Below are 16,726 nucleotides of genomic sequence, written 5' to 3'. Positions count from 1 at the left end.
CTATAATCCCAGAACTCCCACAAAGACATGGGTGGTGGAAACAAGAGGATCCTGGGATACTCACAGGTCAGCTAGCATAGCACATGCAGGGGCAAACAAGGAGACCCTTGTTCAAACAAAGTGGAAGGCAAGGACAGACACTGAAGGTTTTATTCTGTCCTGTGTGCACACGCACACACACACACACACACACACACATACATACACACACACACACACACATACACTCACACACACTGTGGACACACATATGTGTAGTAATAGGAGCGGCGGGGCTGCGTCCCCAGCACCCCGGCCGCCTGGCTAGCTTATACCCCGAAATAGTTACACAGACACTGTATTCTTTAAACACTGTTTGGCCCATTCTGCTTGGCCCATTAGCTCTAGCCCTTACTGGCTAATTCTGATATCCTGATCAACCCATCTCTAATAAACTGTGTAGCTCCGGTCTTACCGGGAAAGATTCAGCATGTCTGCCCGGGAGAGTGGAGCATGGCCTCTCTGAGCTCACTTCCTCTTCCTCCCAGCATTCTGTTCTGTTTACGCCACCCACCTATGTTTTAACCTATGAGGGCCAAGCAGTTTCTTTATTACTTAACCAATGAAATCAACAGATTGATATATGACACTCCCACATCACATATGCACACGTACACACAAAATATTTAAAAAAAATAAGGTTGGGATTTTGTAGCTGAATAGGAGATGAATAGTTGTTGTATTCTATATATTCATCTGTGATTGTTTTCTCATTTAAATATACACAGACCTCCCTCAGTAATTAAAACTTTCAAACTGTATAATTATGACACAAAAAAAAGAAGGGAAAGAGAAAAACAAAGGAAAAGAGAACTGCAAGTACTATGATATACCTCTGAAACCTTTAGAAACATATTTTGCAAGTGTTTTCCTTAAGGTTATTCCATAATTGACAAATACTATAAGCAGCAAAAAGTGTAGGGCTGGGAACAGTGCGATAGTATGCTTTCCTAGCATACTCCAGGTCCCGGCTTCAAACTAGAAACACCTTAGAGATTAATGACCTAGTTACATCAATATAGGAGTAGTTGTGATGGTTAATACTGTCAACTTGACAGGATCCAGAGTCACTAGAAGACAAACCTGAGTATGCCTGATTCTCGATTAGAGAGTCTGGATTAAGGAATGTGAGAAGACCCACCCTGAATATGGACTGCATCACACCATGGGCTCAGAACCTAAGCTGAATAAAAAAAGAGAAAGTGAGGAAGTGAGCTGACCACCTCCACTCATTTATCTCTCTGGTGACTATGGATATGAAGTGACCAGACAGCCTCCTTCCTGTTCCTGCTGTCATGTCTTCCAATATGAACTAATCCCTCTAAAGTCAGCCAAAAACAAACTTTCCCTCCTTTATTATATTTTTCTCAGGTATTTTGTCATTGCATTGAAAAGAGTAACTAATACAGAATTGATGGCAGAAGTGGAGCTGCTGTAGTGAAACACCTGACCATGTGATCCTCAGGCCTCTGAGATGGATTGATAAGAATGGCAAATGGCTTAGAACTCTGAGGGGGCGGTGGTGCACGCCTTTAATCCCAGCACTCAGAAGCAGACAGACGAATTTCTGTGAGTTCAAGACCAGCCTAGTCTACAGAGCTAGTTCCAGGACAGCTAGGACTGTTACACAGAAAAACCCTGTCTCGAAAAACCAAACCAAACCAAAACAAAACAAAAAAAGCCCAAGAATGTTGTAAGAAGAGTTTAACAGGCCATTCTGGTAGGCATTTGTAAAATCAGACTGCCAAGAAAAAGAGTAGCAGTGGAGGCCTTGCTTATGGGTCTTCAAAGGGGAACAGGATAAAAGCCATTCATTCATGTTATATTCTGACAAATAGTCTGGCTGCCTCTACCTATGTTCTGAGAACTTCGGTGGGGCTGAATTCAAAGGTAATGAACTAATTTGGTTGGCTAGGAAAATACCAAGCTGGATAGCATCCAGGTTGTGTCTTGATTGCTGCTTTTACCCAGGTCTATAGTGAGAGAGAACAAGTGGTGCAAAACAGAAAGGAAACATGCCATTTGTGGGAGAAGGGAATTTAAAGCTGAAGACAAGGGGTCAACAAGATGATTGGGCAGGTAAAGGCATTTGCTGCTAAGCCACAGACTGGAGTTTGATCACTGGATTCTTCATATTGGAAGGAGAGAACCAACTTCTTCCACAAGTTCCTCTTACCTCTACATGAGCACTTACACACATACACACTGATGTGGGATGTCCTTCTGTATATGTGTTGCTTTTATTGGTTGATGAATAAAGCTGTTTCAGCCAATGGCTTAGCAGAGTACAACCAAGTGGAAAATTCAAACAGAGATACATAGAGTGAGAGTAGGGGGAGTCAAAGAGACACCATGTAGCTGCCAAAGGAGAAAGACACCCAGGACTTTACCCAGTAGTCCACAGCCTTGTGGCAATACACAGATGAACAGAAATGGGTTAATTTATGAGAGCTAGTTAGTAATATGCTTGAGCCATTGGCCAATTTGTAATTAATATAGTTGTGTGTGATTATTTGGGAAACAAACAAGCAGTCTCTGTTTACAAATTGGCACCCAATGTAGGGCAACTACATTCACATAAAACCTGAGAGAACTTGGGAAGGAATACTTTTTTTATTATTTTAAAAAAGAAAACAAACTATCTTTTTCCATTATACATACTAATCCAAGTTCCCATTCCGTCCACTTACTACCCTCACCCCAACCTCCATCCACTCCTCTGAGAGGGTAAGGCACTTGCTTTGGGGAAGACCCAAGGCCCTCCTTACTATATCTAGGATGAGCAAGGTATCCATAGAGAATAGGTTCCCAAAAAAGCCAGTACAAGCAGTAGGAATAAATCCTGGTGCCATTGCCAGTGACCCCTCTGTCAGCCCCAGCCATGCAACTGTCAACCATATTCAGAGGGACTAGTTCGGTCCTATGCTTGTCCCTTCCCAGTCCAGATGGTGTTGGTGAGCTTTGGGAAGGAATTCTAGACACAAAAGAACAGAGTTATGCATGGTTCTTAGTAGCAACATCTTCTCGGGTGGGCTCTGTTTGCTAGAGGCAAGCAAAGGCACAATTCCTTTAATAGAAGGCTCCCTGACTCAACATTAGCAGCAAAAACTATACGGCTCCTTTAAGAGTCAGCTTCCTGGTTCTTGCTGGTACTGTTATGGAGCACTTAAATGGGATCTATGTGCAGCATGTTACAATTTGCTTAATGGAAACACATAGACCTGCTGCATCACTGGAGCTGGGGTAGTGAACATGGCTAGCAGAGGGCTAGTTTGATGGGTCAGGATCAACAATAGGCAGGGCAGCGGAGTTGGTCCTAGCCATGCCTGCTTAGTATTTTTTTTAAAAAAAGCACTCCTTGTCAGAAAATGTTACAGGTACACAATAAGACAGATTCAGAAAAAAAGGCCTCTGAATGGGTCACAGTGTTGGATAAATATATACAGACTTAAGAGAGAGAGAAGAGCACAATCATAGATTAAAGGAGTAAAGATAATATTAGAATGTAATAAAGATAAGCCAGATAAAGATGGGGTATACACAGAGAGACTAGATTATGTATATTATTGTGTTTTCTTTAAATTTTTTCACTGTGAATGAGCTAAGTACAAAGAGACATTTCATTATATGGGCTGCCACGCTAAACCAACATTTATATTTTAAAGGTATCCTCACTTCAAAATTTGAGTCTAAGGATATGTTACTTTGGAAAAGAGGTTCTGCTTGTTTCCACAGAAGATGAGAACCTGTGAATTCCTTCCAGGTTAATGTGGTTGGTCTCCATGAACCCTAAAAATACTTTGCCCAACAAACAGCAGAAAGCAGTTTGGAGAAAACAATGCCCAAATTCCCAAAACGATTGTTTATAAATGCTTGTTTTCATTTTAAAAGGGCTGGTTATAAGTGATTAATGGTCACAGTCAATTTCTAAAAAAAAAAAAAAAAAAAAAAAAAAAAACATTTAAAAAGGGGGGAATATGATATAGTGATGAATACTTTGCACTGGTATGGATCTTGATCTAGTGATAGAAATTTAAGGTCAATTTTGTTACACTGTGTTACTCTTGTTTAAGGTATTATTTGTGCAGCTAGCTCATTTAAAAATGCAATGTATAATTAAGAAATACAGGTTAATAGTCATCTATAATAATCCAACTTTTTAGTTATGTTAGTTAAGTTTTCTAGATATATAGAGATATATTTCAGTTAGATAGATAATCTTCAACACTTCAAAGACCTACAGAATATGGCATTTAGCAGGTTTTAAGAACTTAGACTTTTCTTGATAATGAGACATGTCTGCTTCGGCTGGCACCAATCTACTTCAAGAGGTTGATGGGCACTGAAGAAACTCATTAAGGAATTTGTCTTCAATGTGACAAGGCTAGCTATTTGGGCAAGAAACTGCTCATGCCTGGACTATTTGAGAGTATGCTGTATGAACTGGACATGCAGGACTCATAGAAAAGTCACTGCTGAACTTTTCAAAAGACATCATGATCCTTCAGGGTTCCTGCTTCACAGAAGAAACTGCCAGACATTCTGCAGGACATAGAAGAAAATGACTAACAAACTGCCAATATAGGCAAAACAGTCTTTCAAATTTCCTGCTTCATGGAAAAGTCTGCTGGATATTATGGGCCAGTAGATTGAAGATGGATGCCCCAACATTACAGAAGAACTTGGGGTAACTGCTCAGGCAGCAAGATGCCTCTGTCAATTCTAGAGTTTTGGAAGTTGCTTACAATGCACTTTCTATTTACTCAGGTAATATATCCTTCTAGGGTCTTTGAAAACTGAGTTATAGTTTTTCCTTAGTTACGATAAAGGATAAATTAGATACGAAACTTTAGACTCAAAATAAATACTATAATTCTTGTTTGATAACTGTTTTGTATATGTAATTTTACTATGTTAAAGTTAAAACCTTCCTTTTTAATTAGACAGAAAAGGGGAGATTATATGGAATGTCCTTCTGTATATGTGTTGCCTTTATTGGTTGATGAATAAAGCTGTTTTGGCAATTGGCTTAGCAGAGTACAGCCAAGTGGGAAATCTGAAAAGATATATATATATATATATATATATATATATATATATATATATATATATATGAAAGACCCAAAACTTTACCCAATAAGCCACAGCCTTGTGGTAATATGCTGAATAGAAATGGGTTAATTTAAGATATGAGAGCTAGCTGGAAATATGCTTGAGCCATTGGCCAAACAGTGTTGTAATTAATACAGTTTGTGTATTAATTACACAAATAATTAATAATTATGCAAATAATTTATTTAGGTCTGGGCAGCCAGGAAACAACATATACAATACATACAATAAAATATATGAGTATAATATATAATACACAAACAATAAAATACATAAGTATAAAAAATAAGTTATAGACAAGCTTTGTTAGTGAGAAAAGAGATGTAATTATTAAAGAGATTGGCACAATTCCAGAAAAACCTGTTTTAAATTGAAACAATAGGAAAAGTGCCCGGAGAGCAAGACTCCACTTTAGTACAACATCTTGTGAAAATTCAAATTCCCTTAAAGGTATCTAAACAGAATGCTACTAAATGGGTGCCCTGCTCAAAAACAACTGTAGTCCAAGAGGCCTAAACTCCATCTCAAGCTGGTAACACTTAGCATCATACACATGGTACTAGTTTTACAGGCATGGGAGTTGCAAGAGTGAAGGGCACAGGCCACGGTTCTAAAGCACCACTGAGGCACAGCAATGTGTGGCAGGGTTTGATTCCCTGCTAAGAGAGCCTAAGAAACCACAATGTGAAGCTGGGAAGGTGAAGCCTCAGCAACACTTGGAGACCCTAGGATGCCACAAAAAGGCCAGGGCAATGGGATATCTGCTTAGGAAAGCTACAGGAATGGAGTGAAACCGGTTTGAGAGACTGTATGTGTTGCAGTTGGCAAACCAGGAAGGGTGGAGATACCCAAGCCATCTGGAGCACAGTTCCAGATACCCAACAAAGAGCTGAAGGATTGATGTCTGCCCCACTGGGTTTCAGTCTTGCCTTGGTACAAACTGTCCGTGCTATACCCTCATTCCTCCCTTTAGAAATGGGAGTATTTGTGTCATCCTAGATTGAAGTATGTTATCTGGTTGCTGTTTTTTTTAATTTATTTTATAGGGGTTCACTGTGAAGACAACACCAGAGTGATCATCAGAAGAAATTTGCACTTAACTTCAGAATAGTATTGTACTGTTAAAAACTATAAGGACTTTTGAATTCAGACTGAAATTTGCATTTTACATCATGAAGTATTTTTACATGCCTACAGTGACAAAGGATAGATTATGGCTTAAAAGTGGCATGGGGGGGGTGCTGGAGAAATGGCTCAATGGTTAAGAGCATTAACTGTTCTTCTAGATAACCCGAGTTCGATTGCCAGCATCTATGTGGAGACCCACAACCATTTGTAACTTCAGTCCCATATGATCAGACAGCCTCTTCTGACCTCTGAGGATACTGTATGTACCTATGTGTGCATAGACACACTTAAAGGCCAGCAGTCATAAACATAAGATAAAGATTAAAATGCTTAAAGTGGTATCTTTGGGTCTCAAGTTGAAAAGGGAAAGATGTGTGGTAGTCAATATTGATAGTCAACTTGACAGAATCCAGAATCATCTAGGAGACAAACATCTGGGCCTGACTATGAGGGAGTTTACAGACTGGATTAACTAAGGAGGAAAACCCACTCTGAATATGGGTGGCACCATCCCATGGACTAGCGCCCCAGAAATGAATGAAAAAAGGAAGGGAGCTGAGCTCCTAACATGTACCTCTGCTTTCTCAGCACAGATGTAGTATGAGCAGCTCAGTGTACTCCTACATCCTAAAGTCAGAATGCCTAGCTGTTTGTGTCAGGTATTTTGTCACAATAACAGGAAAGTAATGAAAACATTGCTAGGATGAAATACTTCAGGTTGAGGTACAGGTCACTCATAAAGGTTCTGGCCCCTAAATATCAAAAGAAGAAAAAGGAAAAGCTTACAAGCAAAAGAAATTTAATTTTAAAAATATAATGGTTCTAACAACAAAAGAAAATGTAGTGGTGCACCTATAATTCCACTTGGGAAGTGGAGGCAAGAGGATCAGAAGTTCAAAGCCAGCCAGACCTAAACAGACCACATCTAGAAAGAAGCAGGGAGATGATGAGGAAGAAGAGGAAGATAAAAAGATGGGAAATGGAAAGAAAACTAAAAATTAGAGAAGCTACCTTTCAAAGACATTTCCTAAACTGATCTGCCAAACTTTCCTAGTCCAAGCAGAAAACTACTCAAGGTTTATAGAAGAATTACATTCTACTATTTTTAATCACTTAAATAAATTTAACCCACTTCAACACACTAGTACACATACTTCCAAAACTGTAATTTATAGATTAATGTGAAATTTTCTTAAAACACGTCTAAAATGATACATTGAAATACTTAGAATTATTAGAGAACTACCATTAAACAAACAGTAAGGCATGACTAACGGTTAATACAAATCTCTGAAAAATATTAAGGGACTGAGGATATTGCTCAGCAGTACAGAAATTCTGTGTTTTTCTTTTATGGTGGTGAAGATAAACATGGGGCTTTATGCATACTAGATAAACACTCTGTAACTGAACCTCTTGTTTTGTTTTGTTTGCTTTATACCTTTTTTTTGCATTGAAAATACATTTTTTTCGGCATGTGATGATGGCACACGCCTTTAACCCCAGTACTCAGGAAACAGAGGCTGCAGATCTCTGTGAGTTCAAGGCCAGCCTGGTCTACAAAGTGAGTTCCAGGATGGGCTCCAAAGCTAAAGAGAAATCCTGCCTTGAAAAAAACCAACACCTTATCACCCCCAAAAAAGAAAACACATTTTTCATATAGTATATTCTGATTATAGTTTCCCCTCCCCATACTCCTCCCAGTTCCTCTCCACTTCCTTTCCCATCCAGATCTATACCCTTTCTGTCTCTAGTTAGAAAACAAATAGGCAGCTAAGGAATATTAAAATACAAAAAAAAATAAAAATAAACAAATCTGAAAATGACAAGACAACCAAACAAGAAAAAGAGCCAAAGAAGAAGCATAAAAATGTAGATAGACACAGATATACACCTTCTCATATACAGGAATCCCATTTAAAAAAAATACTGAAAGCCATTATATATATGTATAATGTATACACACACACACACACACACACAGGACTTCTAAGGGTTAAAAGATTAAAAAACAAAAAACCCTAACATCAGTATAAGACACAGAACCTCCAAAGATGCTGTTGAGTTTGTTTAGCTCACAGCTAACTACAGTATTCTTTACAAGTGTCATAAGGTCCCAGCTTAATCTCCAGTACCACAGAAAAAAAGTACTAGGATCACAAACTGTGTGAATAGTGAATACAAGTTAAGTCTGGAGCACAAATCTCTTGGGGAATATTATTTTAAGGTGTGGTACTTTTGTTTATGCTACACATGTTTAACTCTTGAAGCTGTGATTCTTTGCCTGTCTAAAACACCTGATGGTCCTAATAAAGAGCTAAATGGCCAATAGCAAGTCAGAAGAGAGCTAACAGGCAGGTTGTATAAATAGAAGGAGAACTGAGGAAAAGGAGGACTTCAGGGGCCAGCCACCCAGCCAGCCAAGGAGTAAGAGTGAAAGTAAGATATACAGAAGAAGAGGAAAAAAGCAAGCCTAGAGTTAAAGGGTAGTCAGGATAATTTAAATTAAGAAAAGCTGGCAAGAAACAAGTCAATCAAACTAAGGCCGGGGGATTATAAAAATTAGCCTCTGATTTATTTGGGAGCTGGGTGGCCAGGTCCCCCAAAAGAACAAAAGATAATCAACAACAAACATCAAGAATATACACAACTGTACAATAAAAGAACTTCTGGAGGCATCACAATCCCTGACTTCAAACTCTACTACAGAGCTACAGTACTGAAAACAGCCTGGTATTGGCATAAGCAGGAGGACCAATGGAACCGAATAGAAGACCCAGATATCAATCCACAAATCTTTGAACATCTGATCTTTGACAAAGAAGCAAAAATTTTCAAATGGAAAAAAGAAAGGGTATTTAACAAGTGGTGCTGGCATAACTGGATATCAACATGTAGAAGAATGAAAATAGACCCATATCTATCACCGTGCACAAAACTCAAGTTCAAATGGATAAAAGACCTCAACATAAAGCCAGCCACGCTGAACCTTAAAGAAGAGAAAGTGGGAAGTACACTTGAACTCATTGGCACAGGGAACCACTTCCTAAACAGAACCCCAGCAGCACAGACACTGAGAGAAACAATTAATAAATGGAACCTCCTGAAACTGAAAAGCTTCTGTAAAGCAAAGGACACGGTCAACAAGACAAAACAACAGCCTACAGAATGGGAAAAGATCTTCATTAACCCCACATCAGACAGAGGTCTGATCTCCAAAATATACAAAGAACTCAAGAAATTGGACACCAATAGATCACATGATCCAATTTAATAAAAAAATGGACTACAGACCTGCCGCGCACCCTGGCCCCGTCTGCGCTCTATGCGCTACACCCCAGTTCGCGAGCTTCGGGAAAGGAGCTGGAGGCTGAGAACACAGACGCAGAGACTGACACACGCAGACCTTCAATCACTGGTATCAAAAAGCCCCTCTTTATTAACACCATGTAGACTTAAACACACTGCAGTCAATGGTCAACAGGTGATATAATCCTATCCTCTGATCCTCTAACTAGGCACAGCTTCTAGTAACTTATATTAGAAGGTTCTAGGAGGGAAAAACAGCTGAAGGCCAGGACTCATTAATCCCAACACAGACCTAAACAGAGAACTCTCAACAGAGGAATCTAAAATGGCTGAAAGACACTTGAAATGTTCAACATCCTTAGTCATTGGAGAAATGCAAATCAAAACAACTCTGAGATTCCATCTTACACCTGTAAGAATGGCCAAGATCAAAAACACTAATGACAACTTATGCTGGAGAGGTTGTGGGGAAAAGAGAACACTTCTGCATTGCTGGTGTGAATGCAAGCTGGTATAACCCCTTTGGACGTCAATATGGCAATTTCTCAGAAAATTAAGAAACAACCTTCCTCAAGACCCAGTAATACCACTTTTAGGTATATATCTAAAGGATGCTCAATCGTGCCACAAGGACATGTGCTCAACTATGTTCATAACAGCTTTGTTTGTCATAGCCAGAACCTGGAAACAACCTAAATGCCCCTCGACTAAAGAATGGCTAAGGAAAATGTGGTACATTTACACAATGGAGTATTACACAGCAGAAAAAAATGACATCTTGAATTTTGCAGGAAAATGGATGTAGCTAGAAAACATTATTTTGAGTGAGGCAACCCAGACACAGAAAGACAATTATCACACGTACTCACTCATAGGTGGTTTTTAAACATAAAGCAAAGAAAACCAGCCTACAAACCACAATCCCAGAGAACTTAGACAACAATGAGGACACTAAGAGAGACTTACATAGATCTAATCTACATGGGAAGTAGAAAGTAGAAAAAGACAAGATCTCCTGAGTAAATTGGGAGCATGGGGACCTTGGGGGAGGATTGAAGGGGAGAGGGGAGAGGCAGGGAAGGGAGCAGAAAAAAAATGTAGAGTTCAACAAATATCAATTTAAAAAAAGAATATACACAAAGCCTTTCAACTGTGCTTAATTGGCATAGTCATTGCATTTAATTCTTAAAACGTGGTGAGGAACCCTAAATGGCTCTCTATCATCTAACTTATATGTACATGAGGCCTAATAGCTACTTTTAAGGTCCTTCACAAAAAGAGTACTCAAAATTTCTTCTAGCAACCATTTTTTCAGTGTATCTTTAAACTGTGTGTTTTTCTACTGAAACTTAAAGATAAGTCTCCTGAAAATACTTGACTATTCTAAGCCAAGGTTGATCTCAGAAGTCAGGGCAAATTTTTGAATATTCTATTTTCCATTAACTCTTTGAGAATTACATACATGTATATATTTTTATGAATATATTTTATTCACACCCACCACCTCTCCATAACCCCTCCCATATGTACCCCCAGTCCCCTCCCAACTTGATGTTCTACCAATTTTTTTATGCTGCCACTACAGTCTGTATTTTAATCATCTTTGAACTTTTTCTTCTTTTCTGAGTGTTTCCTTATGTAATTGAAGCTGACACCAAGCAAGCAATTCTCCTCAGCCTCCAAAGCACTAGGATTATAGACAAGTACCATGCCAACTTAAACTTTTTAAAAATTCATACCAACTCATAGACTTATAGACTACAAACTCAATGATCTGTCAAACAGGCCTAGCTCAAGAACTCAAGACTGCCTCATAAGTACCACTAGAAATGTAATCTAGAGGTCCCTTCCTGAAACTCCAGCTTCTCCTCTCCGGGCATCTCCTCCGCATTTTGTACCCCAGAAGACAGCTTTCCCACAACTCTCCCCTAACCACTGACTACAATTTATACCTTCTGACCTAACCATTTGATGGTAGTCTTAACTGCAAACCTGATAGGCTCTACAATCACTTGGAAGACTGGGCATGCCACTGGAGGGTTATCCATCTTGACTGCAGAGGAAACTATCTCCTTAAAAGGGATCCTGGACTGTATAAAATGGGAACCGAGAGCTAGCTCTAGTCTGCAATCACTCCTGGCTCCTGACTGCGGATGCAGTGTGACCAGATGCTTCAGGCTCCTGCTTCCTTCAATTCTCCGCCATGATGGACAGTATCTTCGGCTGAGAGACAAAGTAAACCCTTCCCTCTTTACAGGTGCTCCTGTCAGAGTATTTTATCACAGGAACAAGAGGAACTAAGATACCATTCTACCTCATTCCTTCCCCAACTCTTGTAACGGCGTAAATGAATGCAGACAGATTGTAAAAATATATATACAGCTTTAATGGCGAAATAGACTTACAGAACCACCGTTCCCGCAGAGACCAGGAAAGCAGAAGGGATGGCTGGGAGCACGCTCGCCAAATTTATAGGCAAACATTAGCCCAAGGCGAACACGCCCCCCAAGGGGCGGGACTTATCCCTACAAGCAGTGATTGCTTTAGTCTTTCTACCACCTCTCTGTCAACGGCCTCACTGCACACGCAGCAAGAGAACAGAACACAAGAGGATAGACGTTCAACTCTATCACTGCACTGTCCAATGAAGGCAACACCATCATAGAAGGCCTACGGAATCCTGAAAAATGCACCTACTCACAAAGGTGGATATTTTCACATAAAGAACACAGAATTTAAAAAACTGCAACAAAAAAAGAATGCAAAACCTCCCATTTACATCTTTTATATTGGATACTTATTGAAATAAATCTGCCAAAACTTTGGAAATACATGGGTCAATTAAGTTATACTACTAGTTCCACCAAGGCTGGGAATATACCTATGTGGGAGAGAAAAAAGGTTAGTGCAAGAGGTACAAACAAGTTCAATCTTCAGCACCAAAAGAAAACATCATTTGCTACTTTTTTCTTTATGTATTTTAGCATGTTTACCATCAAGTCTCCTAAAGACTGCCTGAGGCATGTAGATACACTAACCAACTATTTTTTTTTTTGGATAAACATCGTAACTAAATAACATCAGTTATTTGATAAACAAAAATTTATAAGTGATCCCTTCATGGTAAACAACTGTTAAATTTCCAAGGAACTGTACCTGCTTTTTTGCTATGTTCTATTTGAAAGATCGGTTAAGCCAGGTGGTGGTGATACACACCTTTAATTCCAGTACTCAAAAGGCAGAGGCAGGCGGATTTCTGTGAATTTGAGGCCAGCCTGATTTACAGAGAAAGTTCCAGGACAGCGAGGGCTACACAGAGAAACCCTGTCTCAGAAAATATATATATATCGGTTAAACTACACTTGGGGGTATACTTAAAAAATATTTAACTTTTAAAAGAATCAATCTCTCTCTCTCTCTCTCTCTCTCTCTCTCTCTCTGTGTGTGTGTGTGTGTGTGTGTGTGTGTGTGTGTGTGTGTGTGTGTGTGTGTGTGTGTTGGATTCCCCCAGAGAGCTAGAGATACAGGAAGTTCTGAACCACCACTGGGAATCAAACTTTGGTCCTCTGTGAGAGCTATATGTGCTCTTAACCACTAAGCCATCTCTCTAGGCCCTTTGAGTAAAATTCTAAGTATGAGCTTTAATCATTAATTAAAAACAGCAAAAGCTAGAGAAAGAGCCATTTATGGTGGCTCAAGCCCGTAATCTTAACACTCAAGAGGTTGAGATGGGTGACTGTCTGGAGTTTGAGACCTACAAATTACATACATAGAGTGAGTTCCAGACCAACTTGGCTTAGAGTAAAACCCATTTTAAAAATTAACAAAAATGAAAAACAATGATGGAGAAAGAAAAGTATTATTAAATATGAATGTATTTTTCATGATTAACCATCAATATGAAAAGGACAAAATGCGTGAACTGTTCTAACCCCATAAATTTAGATAACTTGAAACATCTTCATTGTTACTACAATTTATCCTTTGTCTTTTTTAAAACTTTTTTATTTTTACTTTTTTTCTCTTTAGGTATCCCTGCTGGCCTCAAACACGCTGCACAGCCCAGGAAAGACTTAGACTTCTCTTCCTGCCTCTGCCTCCGAGTGCTGATCCCAGGAGAGCGCCAGCTAGGTGGTACCAAGGACCCAGGTGACAGAGCTTCCCGCCGGCATGCTAGGCCGGCGCTCTGCCCACAGCAGCCCCATCCTTTATTACTCATGCCATACTTTGTGCTTGCCCTCCTGACACTGGGCAAACTGCTATATAGCTAAGAACGTGTTGGAATGGTGGAAAAGGGAAAAATAAACAGTCAAACTGAAGTTCAGCCAGGATGAACTCCAAGGCTAGACCAATGTCATGAACAAGAGAACTTTAACACTCGACGAGGGGACGTGACAGATCTTCACTCTTAAAAACTCCGTTCTGGAGGTTGCATCTTGCTACCTTAACTGTCCAGTAGGTTCCAAATCCTGTAGGGTGACTGCTAACAACAGTCTCGACTCCCTTCTGTCGGGCTCAAGTTTATCTCTACGACTTAAAGACCTGGCTCGTCCCGAGGAAAAAAGCGTCCATAGCCAGGCGGCCGCGAGCGCGCAGTCTTGACAGCCGCACGCCGCCCCTCGCCAGCCGCAGCCCCGGGCGGCCGCCCCTCCGTCCTGCACTTGCTCCCCACTTCCTTCTCCCGGCCACGGCCCGGCTTCAGCCCAATGGACGAGGAAGAACAGCACGTACCTTCGGAAGTGAGCCGAGAGAAGGGCTTGAGTAGCTCGGCGAAACTGAGGTGGTTGAGGCGGGTGAGCCGCTCGGCTTCGTCGCTGCACAGCGCGGCGACACAGGGAACGAAGGAGTCGGGGATGAGCTCCTGCACCGACTGCACGCACTGGGCCATGGCCGCAGCCGGGCGCCCGGCCTCCGCCCCGCCTCGGAGCCGAGCGTGCCGCAGCTGCCTGCCCGGCCGGGTGCGGCCCCACTCCGAAGCCTGCAGCCGACTGCGCGGAGCCGCCGCTGCTCCGGCTTTTGGCGCCCGGGCTCGTCGCTGCCTCCTCTCAGCGCTCCCCGGAGCTTTGCATCCCACCCAGCAGGTGGGGACGCCGACCACCTCCGCTCGGTCCTCCCGACGGCAAAGCCTTGGTCACTGTCCGACAGGAACCGCCATGTTGGGCCGAACCCTGACCCGCCGGCAGCACCACTCCCGGCAAGCCCCGCGCGCGCGTCCCTCACGTGACGGTGTCAAAGACGCGGTAGGGGCGGGGCCGGGGCGGAGGACTGGCAAACGGGAGCTACGGAAGCCGGTTGGAAGATTGGAACCGGAAATACTGTGACGAGTGGGTTTCCCTACCGGCCAGGGGCGGGGTTGTGAGACGGGTGGGCGTGGCCTGGCGAGCGGCTTTTGGCCAGTTCTCCGGCAGGTGCCTGGCACGTCTGTCAAGGTGATGGCTGATCGCGTAGGCCTGGCCTTCTTGGCGTCCCCAAAGATCTCATCTGGCTGCAGTAAGCTACTGATGTGATAACTTCGCGCTACTTTCTGACTGGTCGCCCCGCCTTCCCCGAGGTGGGCGGCGACCGCTTGCCCGAGAAGGGCCTAGGGCAGGTACCTAGGGGTTCACGCTGCGGCGCCTGGGACGACTGTGTATCCTCTGAGCAGCGCCACGCTTTTAGAAGCGGACTGCCACAGACGCGTTCAATCACCGAGCAGAAAAATGTGCTGTTGAGGGCGCTTTAGTTAGCATGGAATGTAAGGGGAACGTTTTACTGGATCTCTGGGGAGGGATGCCTTTAAATATCTTCAGTCTTTTTTTTTTCTTTCTTTTTTTTAAGACGCAGGCTAGGGTGCCTTGCACTTGTTTCTCATACATCGCTTTCCGGCTGTTTGGATGTCTTGGAACTCCTGCTTCAGTCTCCGTAGTACTGGGGTTACCGGCTTTCACGACTACGTCCGGCTCCGCCTCTCCTTTTCCTTTTTAGAGTATTTACTTTATGGCAGTGGAGAAACCAGTACTTATATACTGTGTGGCTGGCCATCCTTGCATACTTCAGACTTGTCAGTCCCCATAATGATATAACCCAAGCCTAAAAGGGAATAGCTAAAAGGTAATTACCAGAAGCTTGTCACAAGACAGAGGGAAAACAAGACAGAGTTTACCAGACCAGAGACTGGGCCTAGCGGTGACTATTAGCAGAGGCATGTAGATCTCTTTGAGTATGAAATCACCCTGGTCTATGTACAAGCTAGTCAAGGCTGTGTGCAATAAGACCCTGTCTCAAGGGAAGTGGGGGTATTTCCTTCCTACCCTGGTCATCTCTTGGCAAAGTATTATTTGAACTGTAGAAATCCTTAAAAGAGATGAATTACAGTGGGCACCTTAACACATTGGGGGGGTGCTTTTGTTTGTTTGTTTGTTTTTTCGAGACAGGGTTTTTCTGTGTTACCACTCTGGCTGTCCTGGAACTCACAGAGATCAGCCTGCCTCTGCCTCCCAAGTACTGGTATTAAAGGTGTGCGCCTCCACCACCCAGCTTTACCAGATTTTTTTAAGTACAGAGTTTCACTCACTATGTATCCTCACCTGGCTTGGAACTTGCTATGTAGACCCAGCTGCCCTTATACTCAGAGATCTGCCTGCCTCCTCAGTGCTGGGATTAAATATATGTGCTACCATGCCCAGTGGCATCAGACTTTTTAATCAAGACTTTTGCAACATCAAAACAGAAGTTAGTGGGGACAGAGGTGGCCCAGTGGCTAAGAGCAATTACTGCTTTTGCAGAGGACCTAAGTTCAATTCCCAGCACCCACATTAGGTGGCTCACAACTGCCAGTTCCAGGGTACTTGACAGTCTCTTCTGACCTTTAAAGACACCTGTACTTATGTGCACATAGACATGAGCATGCATACTATAAATAAATCTGGAAAGAAAAACAAAATCGGATGTGGTAACACATATCAGTAATTCCAACCAAGTAATTCCAGGCTGAAACTGCCAGTTGTGGTGCACGCCTTTAGTTCTAGCACTCAGGAGGCAGAAGCAGATGGATCTGTATGAGTTCAAGGCCAGCCTGGTCTACAAAGTGAGTTCTGGGACTGCCAGGGTTATGCTGAGAAACCTTGTCTCGAACACCTCCCCCGCCCACCCCAAAATC

At 42.0% G+C, this 16,726-nt stretch overlaps 2 protein-coding genes across 6 annotated transcripts in view; one reads left to right on the top strand and one right to left on the bottom strand.

Annotated features, from left to right (window-relative positions):
- Trappc8 (trafficking protein particle complex subunit 8) overlaps positions 1-14,790 on the bottom strand; it is an 81,519-nt gene extending 66,729 nt beyond the window's left edge. For 3 of the 4 annotated variants that reach the window (XM_075969242.1, XM_075969243.1, XM_075969244.1), the window contains exon 1: positions 14,320-14,790. In XM_075969242.1, the coding sequence (XP_075825357.1) occupies positions 14,320-14,476 (157 nt within the window). In that variant the 5' untranslated portion in view covers positions 14,477-14,790. The remainder of the gene's footprint in view (positions 1-14,319) is intronic. The other variant, XM_075969245.1, reaches the window with a different exon arrangement.
- A 162-nt stretch (positions 14,791-14,952) lies between these two features.
- Positions 14,953-16,726, top strand: part of Rnf125 (ring finger protein 125) — an 80,885-nt gene continuing 79,111 nt past the window's right edge. For both annotated transcript variants that reach the window (XM_075969241.1, XM_075969240.1), the window contains exon 1: positions 14,953-15,078. The gene's annotated coding sequence lies outside the window, so the exon portion shown is untranslated. The remainder of the gene's footprint in view (positions 15,079-16,726) is intronic.

The sequence above is a fragment of the Microtus pennsylvanicus genome, chromosome 4, assembly GCF_037038515.1.
Source record: "Microtus pennsylvanicus isolate mMicPen1 chromosome 4, mMicPen1.hap1, whole genome shotgun sequence".
Classification (NCBI taxonomy): Eukaryota; Metazoa; Chordata; class Mammalia; order Rodentia; family Cricetidae; genus Microtus; species Microtus pennsylvanicus.
Note: the sequence above shows the minus strand (reverse complement) of the source record. Positions and strands in the feature narration are given on the sequence as shown.